At 40.9% G+C, this 14,317-nt stretch overlaps 2 protein-coding genes across 3 annotated transcripts in view; one reads left to right on the forward strand and one right to left on the reverse strand.

Annotated features, from left to right (window-relative positions):
* The first annotated feature begins 853 nt into the window (after window positions 1–853).
* gldn (gliomedin) lies at window positions 854–6,944 on the forward strand. 2 transcript variants are annotated; one of them, XM_083900777.1, is made up of 10 exons: window positions 854–1,623; window positions 2,362–2,413; window positions 2,494–2,511; window positions 2,659–2,757; window positions 3,473–3,637; window positions 3,729–3,845; window positions 4,046–4,129; window positions 4,226–4,351; window positions 4,977–5,127; window positions 5,642–6,944. In XM_083900777.1, the coding sequence occupies exons 1-10, from the start codon at window positions 1,099–1,101 to the stop codon at window positions 6,105–6,107; spliced, it is 1,803 nt and encodes a 600-aa protein (XP_083756903.1). In that variant the 5' UTR covers window positions 854–1,098; the 3' UTR covers window positions 6,108–6,944. The 2 variants fall into 2 exon arrangements, with proteins under 2 accessions (XP_083756903.1, XP_083756904.1); XM_083900778.1 differs by having other exon boundaries at window positions 3,491–3,637.
* Window positions 6,945–8,242: 1,298 nt separating this feature from the next.
* The window catches only part of dmxl2 (Dmx-like 2), a 38,886-nt gene continuing 32,811 nt past the window's right edge, over window positions 8,243–14,317 (reverse strand). The window contains exons 49-55 of the mRNA XM_083900818.1: window positions 12,722–12,782; window positions 12,458–12,585; window positions 12,238–12,315; window positions 11,193–11,284; window positions 11,060–11,112; window positions 10,178–10,395; window positions 8,243–8,990 (exon numbers count right to left, since the gene is read on the reverse strand). Coding sequence (XP_083756944.1) covers window positions 8,781–8,990; window positions 10,178–10,395; window positions 11,060–11,112; window positions 11,193–11,284; window positions 12,238–12,315; window positions 12,458–12,585; window positions 12,722–12,782 — 840 coding nt within the window. The 3' untranslated portion in view covers window positions 8,243–8,780. The remainder of the gene's footprint in view (window positions 8,991–10,177; window positions 10,396–11,059; window positions 11,113–11,192; window positions 11,285–12,237; window positions 12,316–12,457; window positions 12,586–12,721; window positions 12,783–14,317) is intronic.

Here is a 14,317-nt window from a genome sequence, read left to right on the forward strand (position 1 = left end):
AAGTTACACACCTCAGTTAAATTTTACATATTTAATTCACAAAGCTGTCATAAAAAACATTTAAATACAGTTAAGAAAAATTTTAAAATATGTACAATATGAGGTGTTTAACCATTAAAGTGCGCTCTAGTATGTGTAGTGTGTAAGGTATGAGAACAACCAGCGACACCTACTGTACATGACAATCAAAAGAGGCCGCTACAGCCACCTTTCACCACGAATCCTTAAAAAGCCTGGAGTTGTTCAACTGTCACATTTCTGGGGAAATGTCATGTTTTTGTTCCAAATCAAAGCAACGGAAACGAGTCATTGTCGTACTTGACGAATGGAAGCGGTGACGATGTGACAAGGAGAGAAAGAACTGGAACTCGCAGAGAAGAGACAGAGGGAGGGAGGGGTTATAGAAAACTTTTGATAAATGTGCAATGACATAAAAAAAATAATAATAATGTAATTGTTCAACTGAACTGAACTAAATGTCCTGTTATTTTACTCCAAGCTCTGTATTTGTAACTGTCTTTTATACTCAGTATAAGAATGATGATGATAAATCAGTGAAAACTAAATGTGTTTGTTGTGCTTTCACATGTTATGTTGTCGGTCTTTGTGTGTGTGTGTGTGTGTGTGTGTGTGTGTGTGTCAGTCTGCCCACGGCGGTGCAGTAGAATGGACTGTGATGAATATAAATCAGGTGACTGAACAGGCAGGGGTTTCTTTCCAGACAAGCTCAGAAGATTGTGTAATGCCCACTCCTACGTTGCTGGTTTGCATGTGCGCACGGACACACACACACACACACACACAAAAGCCCTTCTCCACTGGGTGAATAACACATCAACCACTGTATGAAGAAGTCTGCCTTCAGACCCACCACCCAGCTGGAGGCCAGAGCAGCGACACTGGACCAGGACTGGACCTTGAATCTTGAATATCAGCAAAATATCTCCTCATTGGATTAATGTTGGCTTGAACTGGTTTGAGTTGAGTTTTGGTGGCAACATCTTGGACCACGAGGTGATACAACCTGGACGTTCTCTGTCCCGAGTGAGTTTTGTTCTTCTTCATTTCCTGCCGTGCTGCAACTGTATTCCCCCGTGAATGCTGACAGTGGTGGGAAAAAACCCTCAGAAAAGAGGAGGTGACGTGGTTACCATGTGGATCCCGACACCGAGCATGACTCTCCCTCAGCGGGCGGTGCTGTATGGGACATGTGTCGTGGCCTTATTGAACTCTGTGGGCCTCCTGGTGCTCTTAGTCCAGCAGAACCAGCAGCAGACCTTGCTGGAGCAGACAGAGGCGAGGCTGGTGGAGGTGGAGCAAAGCTCGGTGGTGGAGTTCCTCCAGGAGGTGCCCAGGGGAGCAGCAGGGCTGCGAGCAAAGGTCGGGGAACCAACGCAGCACCAGTACCAATACCAGTCCTCCAGGAACAAGAGGAGTGAAGGGCTGGAGAAGGATTTCCAGTTGGAGGATGCACTGCCGTTCCATCCAGACATCAGCCAGGAGGTGACAGAGGAAGAGGAGAAGAAGATGAAGACCAAACATAAGCATCGACACGAGCAGAGTTACCACAAGGCGCATGTGCAGGACGACATGATGATGATGATGACGTACTCCATGGTCCCGGTGAGATGAGGCACCTGAGAGACAAGCAACACATCAGCCATTCACACACAAATATTCTATGGTTTCTTTCATAAACTGTCTTTTGTCATTTTTAATATGTATATGTTAAAATGCAATGTTATTTTTACTTGAAAAAATATGTAGGAAACAGATTGTAAAATATAAGTCACTGTGACCTATTTTGGAGTTTAGTCAAGATTTAGTTGAATTAACTTCATTTTGTAAAGATAACTGACAAATCGGAAGGTTAATGAACTTGTTTTAACTATAAATTTTCTATAAAATGTCCAAACACAACTTTGGACGAACTCCTGTAGCTAACCTGTAGTACCTTCATGACACACCAGGGGGCTGCGGCCCGCACTGCTTTAGATTCACACACAGTAAATATGACTGATGTCATCTGAGATTGGCACAGAATCCCCGCGACCCTTCTGTGGAAGATAAAGCGGGAGAAAATGGATGCATGGATGATCACCACACAGTTAAGGGTCAAAGATGTTAGCATTAGTGACATCTAGGGGTGACACTGCAAATTGCAGTTGCCTTCACATACCAAGCAACACGGTGGGTTAAGACGGCAGCCTTGATAAAGCAAGGCCTTTACCCAAAGTACATGAAGTATGAATTAAAGGCCGACTCTAAGGCCACAAAACCCATCCCCTGAGTTATGTAAAGATAAATTGCTAATTTAAGTTTAAGTTTGAATCAACTTTATTATTTTCTCTCTTCCTTCAGATTAAACTGTTGATCGACATTTGCAACAGCACCAAGGGAGTTTGCATCGCTGGTATGTCTAAGTGATTTATTCTGAACTTTTAAATTGCTTATGTCCAATTAATTAATTTTACCTACTTTTTGTTGTTGCAGGACCTCCAGGACATCCTGGTGAGTAAAACTAACACCCCCCCACTGTGTGTCCTCGTTGCTGTTCAGTGACCCCAGTGATCCTCACTGCATTAGCTGTCGTCCTACTGTACGTTTTTATTTATTTATCTATGTATTTGCGTTGCGTGTCTGTGTGTGTTACCGTAGGTCTGCCTGGCACTGATGGTCTGCATGGCCACAATGGGACTGATGGCGTCCCAGGAATAAATGGACTCCCCGGGGCTGATGGGAAAAGAGGAAAAAGAGGTAAAGAAAAAGTGATGCTCTATTCTGATTTAACCATTTTTTTTAGTAATGCCACAGGGAACACTGGCCTTTTAAGGGAAGAACTTCTACTGCTGGTACAATGTAAGAATATAAAAGGGGTTGAGTGTGACCTTAGGCTAAAAATCACTGAACTATCTCACTCTCTCTCTCTCACACACACACACACATAGACTTCCACTCATCAACCTTAAGTGTCATGCGTGATGTTTAAGTAGAAACTGTCTGTTACATTCAAACCATTGTCAAATGTTGTTCGCAATTCATTAAGACAGAGACAACGTCAACAAAAGAGTTGCACACCGTAGCTTTAACCAGAACCCTATAGCCTTAAAACCATCCGCATCTTAATCCCAATTTTAACCCGGGTCAGAAATGTTTTGGCACTAGGTTTTGACCCCAATGAGGACCACTGGTTTCAACCAGAAAATATCTTAAAGGCAAAGAATCACATGCACACACACACACACACTTGCAATTTGTGAATGACTTGCATGACTGAAGAGAACCAAACAGCTTCCTCTCACATTCTCAGCTAATATTATTCATCTCTGTGGTTTTGAGTTTCAGCTGAGCTCCCACATCATTCTGTCCACAGCAGATGGTGTGATTCACCCCACGGTCAATGAATTCATTCACGTTACATAACAACAGGGACATGTTTTCTGAGATTAACAATGCAACATGTTCTTCACAGGAGAACCTGGTGAGAAAGGAGAGCCTGGGGAGTCAGGAGAGCCTGGAGAGCCAGGGGAGCCTGGTGAGAAAGGGGAGCCAGGGGGGCCTGGAGAGCCTGGAGAGCCTGGAGAGCCTGGGGAGCCTGGAGAGAACACAGAACCATCCAATGAAGTCATTACTGAGGGTAAATCATTATCTTGGACATTTCTGCACCCCCATTTGTGATATCTTCAGCTACCTTTGAATCCAGATGTTCTCTGTTGTTTTTTGTGCAGGTCCTCCTGGTCCTCCAGGACCTCCTGGACCCCCTGGACCCATGGGTCCTCCTGGACCTCAAGGACCTCCCAAAACAAGGCATCACAGAGCCCACCTTCATGCTGCTCAAACCCTGGGTGAGAAGTCTTTCTTTGCCTATTGTCTATCTTGACTTTTGTGGAAACTCTGGTAGTCTCAAGTCTTTGAACCCTTTCTTAGAAGATGACATAGGAGGTGTAATATTTATTTCTTTTGTTTAAGACCAAACAAATCATACAATTTATCCCAGGCATAATTGTGAATGCTAAACAAAATAAGATGAAATTGTTTCTGACAGGGCAAATTCATGCAATTCCAAATGATGAAATGTCATCAGTAAAGGAGGCTGAGAAGCACCATGTGAAGCCTATGAAGAAGAATGGTACGTGTCCAAAGAAGAAGCACAATATGGGCTGTGTGGTTGAGAAGTAAGCATCTAAAAGTTTGTTGTGTTTTCATATCCCCCCCCTCTCTCCAGAATGCCTGATAAAGTCTCTGATCAACCCCAGGGATGTGACAAAGATGGAGACCACGTTTGGAACATGGATGAAAGACACCGCTCTGCTGGACGATGAGCGAATATGGGTGGCAGAACACTTCTCTGGTAGGTTCATTACAGAGGGCCATGGCTAAATCATCCAGCCTGCTTGATTTTTAATAGTCATAGGAGAAGCTGAAGCCAGTCTTACCTGAATGTGCAGGTCACTGATCAGCAGGTCATTTTCTATTGAGAAGATCTGCAGTTCAATCCCTGGCGTCTGTAGTTGGCATGTTGTCCAGTCGACAGCGTCGTCTGAATGGTTGTGATAGAGAAAGAAATGACCTGGATTGAGTTCAAGAAAAGAAAAGTGGTTCACATCATTTACCAACTACATGGACCTTGAGATTTTGCATTTCAAACCAAAGTTGAGGTTTTCAAGCCAAAATTAAATATCCTGCAACAGTTTTTATGCATCAGAAATGTTTGTTTTTAAAGTAACAGTAAGCAGATTTAGTGATAAGAAATTATGAGACCGAAATGTCACTTCAACAAATACAGCAGAGCACTGGAAAAATGGCGGACAGTGAGGGTGAGAGCTGGTATGAGTGGACTGATGAAATAACCATAACATCCGTCAACTTAGTGGAGGCAGCAGCCAAACACGACCGTGTTGTTTCAACATGTTTGTTTACACCACCTTCTCCTTATCTTGGTGAACTATCTCCAAATATTTTTTTCTCCTTTCCAGGTCGAGTAGTGAAAGAGTATAAAAACATCGCCTCCTTCCACAACAACAGCAGTGACGTCGTTGATGTCAAAAAGTTCTATCAAGGCTGTGGCCACGTTGTCCATAATGGTTCCTTATATTACCATATGGCTGCTACTTCCAGCATTGGCAGGTAAGTTGAAATACAGCATGATTAGATGCTATCATTTCAAAATCAATGTGACCACATAGGTCAACTGTGTTTGTCTTATGAATGTGATAACTCAAAAATGACATGAGGGAATCCTTTCATATTTGGCACAAACAAAGACTAGGGCTAAAAAAAAAAGTAACAGCAACATCGCACTAGAGTATGACTGAACATACAAAGACGCAGACACAAAAAAGACACTTGTACAAGTTAGTTCTTCTGCTCAAAAAACCTGCTCGTTCAGCAGTGTGCAATGATCAGTATCAGAATCAGAATCAGAATACTTTATTAATCCCCGTGGGGAAATTGTTTGCTTCTTGCAAACAATGCTTCTTGTCCCCGCCCACCCCTGTGCTGCCTGTGTATACACGCAAATGCTCCCTCAGTCAGGTCAGATGTTGCTCACCTTTTCCAAAGTTCCCACTGAAGCTTTAAGTCTGATAAATAATGTTGACGACCACTGGGGAGTAACTCTCATTCCTTTGTTGGGTCCCAGATTTGTCTTTGCCACCAAGAAGCTCCACACTCTCAAAATAGAGAGCGCTTTGCACCACAGCCTCGCTTACCTGCTCCACAACTCCAAGACCTACTTCAAACTCGCAGCTGACGAGAACGGCCTGTGGCTGATCTTTGCCTCGAGTGTGGACGACAGCATCATGGTGGCCCAGCTGGACCAGAAGACCTTCTCCGTCACGTCCTACACAAACACCACGTACCCACGCACCAAGGCGGGCAACGCCTTCATCGCCTGTGGCGTCCTGTACGTCACCGACACTAAGGACACCAGAGTCACGTTCGCGTTTGACCTGCTGAAGGGGAAGCCGGTCAATATGACCTTTGACCTGAGGTCTGCGGGTGGAGTTCTTGCGATGCTCTCCTACAGCCCCAAGGACAGACACCTGTATGTGTGGGACCACAGCTACGTCAGGCTCTACGTGGTCCACTTCATCTCTGATGAGTGACGTGGACACGCCCACTTGACCTGACCACCGTGTCCTTACTCCATCATTAGAAACTTCTCATATTTAGCTTTCTTAAGAGAAACATACATATCAATATCATCTCTCTCCTGCCGTTTCTCTGTTGTTTAAAAGGAAATGTCAAAGTTTCACTGAAGGTAAACAATCCGATATAAAGACTGCTGTATTTATGTGTTTGCAACATACACGTGAGGTTTTTAAATTAACAGTGTGAAAACGTGTTTTCTATCGGTTTTAATGTATGAAATGAATTTAAAAATGTAGTGCGTAACTTTAAATATAACAGATAGTGCTGGGCACGTTTAGTTAGTTCCGCATAACGATCTCTGTTTCTCAGTATAGTCGTGTTTAGATCCTGTGTTTCCAGTGAGATGTGACAGCAACATTGCGCTAGTAAAGCAGGGCGACTGCAAACAAGTTGGAGTACAACTGAAAAAACAAAGAAGAAAAAACACAAAACGATTCATGAGTGAATTCGATTGCTCAAAAAACTTGGTTGTACTTGATAAATGCTTCTTGTCTCCACTCGCCTCTGCTCTGCCAGTGTATACACACAAACGCTCCTTTAGCCAGGACATCATTTCTGTTGACAAAAAAAAAGGAGAATAGTATAGAATAAAAAAACAAGTAGTTACGCACTGCAGCTTTAAACCTAAGCTTTTTATGCTCGTCTGTGTTGTACGCCATTATTATAAATTATTTTGTGTATTTGCATGACATACAGTATTATTCCCTTTAATGAATGTTTTTATACAGACGTGTTGCATCCCATCAGATAAACTGTACATAAGTCAGTCTGTCGTACCCTGATCACTTCAAATCAACAAAATAAACAGTGTCCAATCTTCCTGATGAAATAAAAAGAATTTATTCACTTTACAAAGGTAAAACTCTGACCATGACCTGTTCTGTCACACACCTCCAGGCTCAAGTGCCCCAGTAAGTGTCTTCCCGTGATACTGGCTTCTTTTGCATCGTTACATGCACACACACACTGTACACACACGTCAGACATCAGTAGGACCACTGGTAAAACACAAAAGATACATACAGTACACGTAGTTGGGAAGAAGGAGGGAGAGAAACACAAATCTCTTTAATAAATACCTTAAATACATACACTTAACAAAAGGTACAACTAATCCAGCTGGTATGATACGAACCAAAAATAAAGAAATGCTTTTTATGTTTGTACAAGCCGTCATGGTACTTATGTGTATTTATATTAGGTCATTTATATATATATTTATAATTTATATATTAAAACTATTTCAAGCGTTTTACTACTAGGCCAAATAAAGGCAGACATTCATTTGTATATATCAGTTCCTTCTTCGATAACCTTATTTATGTGAAATAAACCTTTTTAGTGTCTCCAGAATGTGAGTGCAAATATCTATTTCTTATGGACGAAACAGTTAAAAACAACTAAGCGAGGTAAACACACGCACACACACACCTTACATACAGTAGACTGTGTTGCACATCTCCCAGTCAGATACAGTAAAACCCTTTCCATTCCTAAAAATAAAAGGCAATAAGTTAAATAGTTTTACAAAGGAACGGGCAAAAGGACGCAAACGCATAAATAATTTAAATAAAAAAACCAAAACAAAAATTAATCTTGTGCAAAACTAGAAGTAAACCTTTGTGTTTCTGCTCTGGGTGGATGTTTAGGTGTTTAGGTGTTTGGACCATACGGATGAAAACATTGAAATCACAGTCACAGGAGTTAAAACACATCGTCTTCCCCAACAGCAATGTTCTAGCGGTGAGTTCTGCCACACAAACAGGCATTTGAGGGCAGGTGAGCGGGCACACACACACACACACACACAGCAGAGTGAACACACACACACACACACACACTGTGACCAACCCGGACTGGGTAGAGCACCGCACCACCAGGAGAGGCCAGAGTGAGCGATGGGCAGCCAGTGACGCAGAGAGGGGTGTGTGGAGGAAGGGAGGGGAGGGGCTCACTTTAAGAGCAAATGCACCTTCAACTCTTGGTTCAAGGCTGAAGGGGGCGGAGCTGAAGGGGGGGGGCGGAGCTGAGGGGGGGGGGGCGGGGCAAAACCATTGAAACAAAATGCAGATTCCAACAACTCGATTCACACTGGAAACCACTGACTTAATTACAAACCACAGTGCTGGTTACAGTAGATGCTAAGAGAGTTCAGCTGTGGGCACAAAATGACAACAGTTACACACCTTTTTTTTTTTGTTGATTTTTTTTTTTCATTAAAGTTTTGCTTGAGCACTTTTACAGAGCACTATCAATAGACCTGTGATTGCACCGCGTAACGAGAACAGGACATGCATAGCTTCCCTATGGACACACTCTAAGAGTCGAGGATTCTTTTAATAAAATTACAATAAATCTAGCTTTAAAATCAAGTATGATAACTTCTGCTTGTAACTTCGCTTTCAGCCTTTGGGGAGAAAAAAATAATTTGCAGCTCCGTTTCTCATTCCGAGGGGTTTTTGTGAACCCGTGAACACTGCACGCTCAAAGATGCCAAAAGCGTGGTGATCTTTTGACCGACTTGTCCCTTTATACTATTAATGCCTAGTGAGTGTTACGTAAGCTTTTTGTGTTTCATCTTTTTCTGTCCCTTTCCTCTTTGGACCTCATTACGTTGGAAGTAGCAGTTACAGCGCGTCGACCAGGCTGCTGGGGATGTTGTAGCGGTCGGGCAGCACCCGCATCTTCAGGGTGCCGTCCGCTCCGCAGGTGAAGATGCGATTGCCAGGCCGCGTCTCCACCTGCATCACACCGGCGCCGATGTTGCGAAAGATGGACTGCTTGGCGTGCTCGCTGCTAAAAGAGTGCATGAGGCCGTGGCCGGCTACTTTCCACACCTGGAAACGCACAGAGAACGCATGAAAACAAACAGAGAAGATGTTAGTTTTTTCTCCCTCCCTGTTTCTCTTTGTTTTGTTTTGACTCTATTCATTTCATATATATATATATTTTTTAAAATTCAATATAAATACTGTAATACTTCTCAAACCAGTGTAATTTTCTGGTAATAACAAATATCACACCATGACCAGTATAGTACATACTTGTACTTACTCATACTCCACATATACAGTGCTTACAGTGCATAAGGTTTACGCCATAGTTGCCCTAAATTAATAACATTGGTAATTATCAGAATCATTTGTTATGTTTCTCTAATGGTTACTTTCTAACCAAAATTATATTTTCAGGCTAAAATCTAATTATAATTAAATATCCATACATTTTTAAATTTACTGTTTTACAAAAATAGTAAAAGACTTGGTTACAATAATATTTTAAAGTTATTTACTTAAAATCTTGAACAGAAAAAAATAGTTTCAGTGGTTGAATTATGTTTCTCAGTGAGCCAGCTCAAATTTGGGTATAAAAGGTGAATTCAGTTAGATTACATTTAATAAATATGTTGATCACTGTATATTGTTGTTGTAGTCCTTATTTTCTGAATAGCTGCAGCTTACACTACTGTTTAATAGTTTGGGGACAATTAGAAATGAAAAAGTTAAATTATTTTTGAAGAAAAAACACTTGTTTTTCCAATGAATATAACATTGAAAGAATCATAAATACACTCTACACATTGTTAATGTGGTAAACAACTATTCTAGCTGCAAACGTCTGGTTTTTAATGTAATATGTACATAGGTGTATAGAGGCCTATTTCAGTGTTCTAATGGTACATTGTGTTTGCTAATCATGTTAGAAGATTATTGGATGATTAGAAAACCCTTGAAAACCCTTGTGCAATGATGTTAGCACAGCTGAAAACAGTTTTGCTGATTCTTTGACAAAAGGGCAAAATTATTATTTTAAATAAAAATCATTATTTCCAATCTTGTCAATATCTTGACTATATTTTATATTAATTTTACAATTCTTTTGATGAATAAAAGTGTGTTTTAATGGAAAACACAAAAAAATGTATAGGTGACCCCAAACTTTTGCACAGTAGTGTATGTCTTATGACTGTTGAACTCCAAATCCAGTTCCATCAGGTCAGTCAGTGAGTGAATGAGTGAGTCACCTTCATGTTTCCCTCAGCAGACCCAGTGACAAAGAAGTCCTCGGAGGCATCCAGTGCGAGGGCCTTGATGGCTGAGTCATGGGCCTGGAAAGTGTGGAGCAGCTGCCGCTGACGGATGTCAAACACGCACACGAATCCCTTTCTGCCTCCGGTGATTAACAGCTGCTGCTTGGGAGCGTACTGCAGCACAGTGGCCCCGTTCTCATGGCAGGGGAATGCTGAGTGGGTGGGCGGCGAGAAATGTGACAGTGGATTACAAACCATGATGATGTTCTTTTTTATTATTATTATTATTATTTTCATTTGAGAAAATAAATTAAATGAATTTCTCATGTGAAAAACTGAAGCTAAACATTACAAATATGGCAACAATAAAATATATAGTACTAGTTTCTGGATATTTTTTGAGCATGTTCAGTGCGCTGCACGTTTTTTGCCACATTATGAACCCCATGAATGACAGAACACTATATATCAAAGTATATCAAATTGTGTTCATATCCTTTGCTTTTTAAAAGGTGAATGTTCCTCTTAAAGCTGTAGTGCACACCTTTTAAACATGTCAATTCAAACCACTGAGTTCACACAGTTCTGATTCAGTCTACCAGCTCCACGCCTCTCTCTCTCTCTGTGTGTTTCTCACTATGGTGGCGTTTAAATCTCATGTTTCTCTTCACGAAGACCAAACACAGGCAAAGAAATAAGATAACCAACAAGAGAAATCACCAAAAGTAAATAACCTCAGGATATTTGGTGATTTCTATACAGGTTTTTTTCCTTTTTATAGAATTTGTAGTGTATTTTAAATTTACTAATCTTTTAATTTCAGTGTAGATTAGTTGGCTCACAGAAAAACAACAACACAGGTTTGTGATTTCTTACCGTGGACCATGGTATTGCTTGGTGAAATCAGAGTATCCCACAGGCAAACATTTCTGTGTATAAATAAAACCAAGAATAATATTAGGGCAAGTCTGTATCACCAGTACAACAGCAGTAGTGTGCAGATGCTGACCTGTTATCATTGGACTGGCCAGCTGTGGCGATAAGGCTGGAGGATGTGATAAAGGCAAAGTCACCGCAGGTCTTTGTGTGGCACTGCCAACTCTGTCGGGAGGAACAGGATAAGAAGAAGAAGAAGAAGAAGAATGAATATCAAAGTCCCTTTAAAGTGATAAAAATATCTTTTGTGACTTTCCCACAGGAAAATGTGCTACCAAACACCTGACCACATTGAGTCCCTAAGTGTTTGCAAATTAGGCTTCAAATCATGTACAAATCAGCAACATTCTCTGCTCTGAGACACTGGAGGCGTCTTATAACACTTTAGTGGGGACCAGTGTCTCTGAGTCACTGTTCACAAGTGTCTCTTCAGAATATAAATTCACCTGTATCACACTTCCTGTTCAAGAAACTCGTACAGAGACAACAGTGACTATGTGAGCAGGACTCGTTTCATTTTGCTCAAAAATCTTGACCAAAGTGAGCTTTTCTGTGTGTTTTTATATTCTCATCCACCGTTTTCTAACATATACACTACAGTTCAAAGGTTTGGTGTCAACCAATACAATTTTTTGTGTGTTTTCCATTAAAGGTCACACTTTTATTCATCAAAAGAGTTGCAAAATGAATATAAAATATAGTTAAGACATTGAGAAGATTATAAATAATGATTTTTATTCAAAATAATCCATCCAACAGTCTTCTAACAGGATTAGCAAACACAATGTACCATTAGAACAGTGGAAATAGGCCTCTATACACCTATGTACATATTCCATTAAAAACCAGACCTTTGCAGCTAGAATAGTCGTTTACCACATTAACAATGTATAGAGTGTATTTATGATTCATTTAATGTTATATTCATTGAAAAAAGTGCTTTTCCTTCAAAAATAACAACAATTCTAAGTGACCCCAAATTTCTGAACGGTAGTGTATCATGTGTGGAAAGAATCCTTTGTGCATTTGCTTTACGGCGACTTTAAATATAAAGACTCCTGCTCAATTTTGCATCCAGAAATGCGTCTGTGCACCAGGGAGGCAGGAAGTGACCTCACCAGATAGGGTTTGGGGTTGGAGGACGTCTGGTTGACCTGCCAGAGACTGAGGAAGCCCTCTCCATCAGCAACTCCACACTACAAGAGTAACACAGAGACATTTTAACACTCACAATAAATAGACAAAACACAGGCTTTGTGTGTGTGTGTCTGCAGTATCTGTGGGATTGTGTGTATGTCTGTGTTATCAGAGTGTGTGTGTGTGTGTGTGTGTATCTACCTTATTGCCCTGGGAGTTGAAATAGAGGCGAGTGACTCTGGCATTGCCCGCTTGTCTGAAGCAAATCAGCTGCTGAGGTCTGTTCCACTCAAACATTCTCACACTGCCGTCCTGAGCCCCCGTCATGTCTGACACACAAAGTAACACACACACACACAAAGAGAGGAAAAAGGAAGAAAAATACAGGACAAAAGAATGAGATAAATGTGTGGACGATAAGAAGAGGAAAGTGTAATGTGTCCTGGATTCACTGTGAGCACTTACAATACTGATATATGGGGTGGGATGTCATTCTCTTCACATTGTTTAGATTCCTTTTCATGATCTGAAAAACAAGAAAATAAATTCAGTCACAGTTTAGTTTTGAGTTTGTAAAACCTTAACCATGTAAACCACTCATTCTCCTGTATATTACGCTCATATACTGTAGAAAAGTCACAGGGACACAAGAGCTGCTGGACTCCTGCAGCCTTGTTTGGTGAGTTTGTGTCACTGATGTAAATCCAAACAGAGGATTTCAAATAAACATTTTACTAACTGGTGGAGACAGCAGTGGAACAACAACTCCTGCCTGCCTCGACGATAAAGTGGCTGAATCCACAGCCTTCATTTATTTGTTTTCTGACTAAAATTGAAGCCAATTTCTCTGCTCTCACTTTGACAGTTTGACAGTTCATTTTTTAACATTTTAACTGCTGCTGACAGTATTTATGCATATTTCAACATGAGCCAGCAAACAAACATTCTTCAAAGACTTTTTAAATTCATCAACATTTGTGTTTTGATTCAATTTTTCCAGTTTATCCAAACATTTGGTCTCAGTCTCACTTATAAACACATTTCGTTGTCATTCGACAGGAGTGGGAGTTGATAAATGTTACATAATAGTTGCATCATTACGGCTTTTTATCATCCAAAATCAAAAGATATTTACACCAGTAGTCAGGGCTGTGTTATTCTGCAGTAGACAACTGTGCTTGTAATGTAATTTTGCACATTTTATAAGGACAAATACAAGCACTCTGCCTATTTTCAAGCCTATTCAGTCACATATAGTACAAATATATAAAATACCAGCACCTGTATGATCCCTGTAAATTAACACTTAATTTTTCATTGACAAACAGAAAAAGATCTAGAGTTTCCTTCCATTTCAAGTGTACACTGTTGCTGTCATATCCTGCCCATTATTTCCCGTTATCTTTAAAAACAAAAACCTGCCTGCACACTAAAGGAACCCCCTGAACCTGTATGACTCCCACTGTTCTGTCTCGCTCCGTGTATCACGCTCAGCATTTATCAACACGGCTGGGACATGGAGAACCCAGGCTGCGAGTGCATGTGACGCAGATCTGCACCTTGGGTAGCTGCCTGTGGTTTGCTGTGAGAGCTGCTGCTATCTGTGTTTATGTGCATCCTTCTCTGTCACGGAAACACACCCACTTTCTGTATCAGCGCGCATAGACTCAGCAGGCCAGCTGTTTAGTCGACTCAGCTCAGTTTGGTTCAACAATGACAAGAATTGAAAACGCACACTTCTTTCTGTCAAATGTGCAGGCGGGTGCAAGAGTGCAATTGTTAAGTTGAACCAATAAAGCCTGTTTTTAAACTTTACATTAAAGGCTACAGGGCCGTAATACATCAAAAGCTGATGTTTTTTTATTATGGACAACACATTTTTTGGGGGAAATCAAAGTCATTACTGGTAATCTCCTACATACAAGCTCTGCAAGAGAGCTTAGTTTCCCCCTGGTGGCAATAACTAAAAATTGCATGGACTGTTGTACTTGATTGTGTGTTTTTGTTGGAATTACAGCAGCACAATATTGTAATTTTAAGAAAAGAACAATATATAGTTTA

The sequence above is a fragment of the Microchirus variegatus genome, assembly GCF_963457635.1.
Source record: "Microchirus variegatus genome assembly, chromosome: 14".
NCBI lineage: Eukaryota > Metazoa > Chordata > Actinopteri > Pleuronectiformes > Soleidae > Microchirus > Microchirus variegatus.

Coding starts and splice junctions, on each gene's coding strand:
- gldn (XM_083900777.1), top strand. CDS start 1,099: ATGCTGACAGTGGTGGGAAAAAACCCTCAGAAAAGAGGAGGTGACGTG. Junction 1,624..2,361: donor TGACGTACTCCATGGTCCCG/GTGAGATGAGGC, acceptor CTCTTCCTTCAG/ATTAAACTGTTGATCGACAT. Junction 2,758..3,472: donor TGGGAAAAGAGGAAAAAGAG/GTAAAGAAAAAG, acceptor TGTTCTTCACAG/GAGAACCTGGTGAGAAAGGA.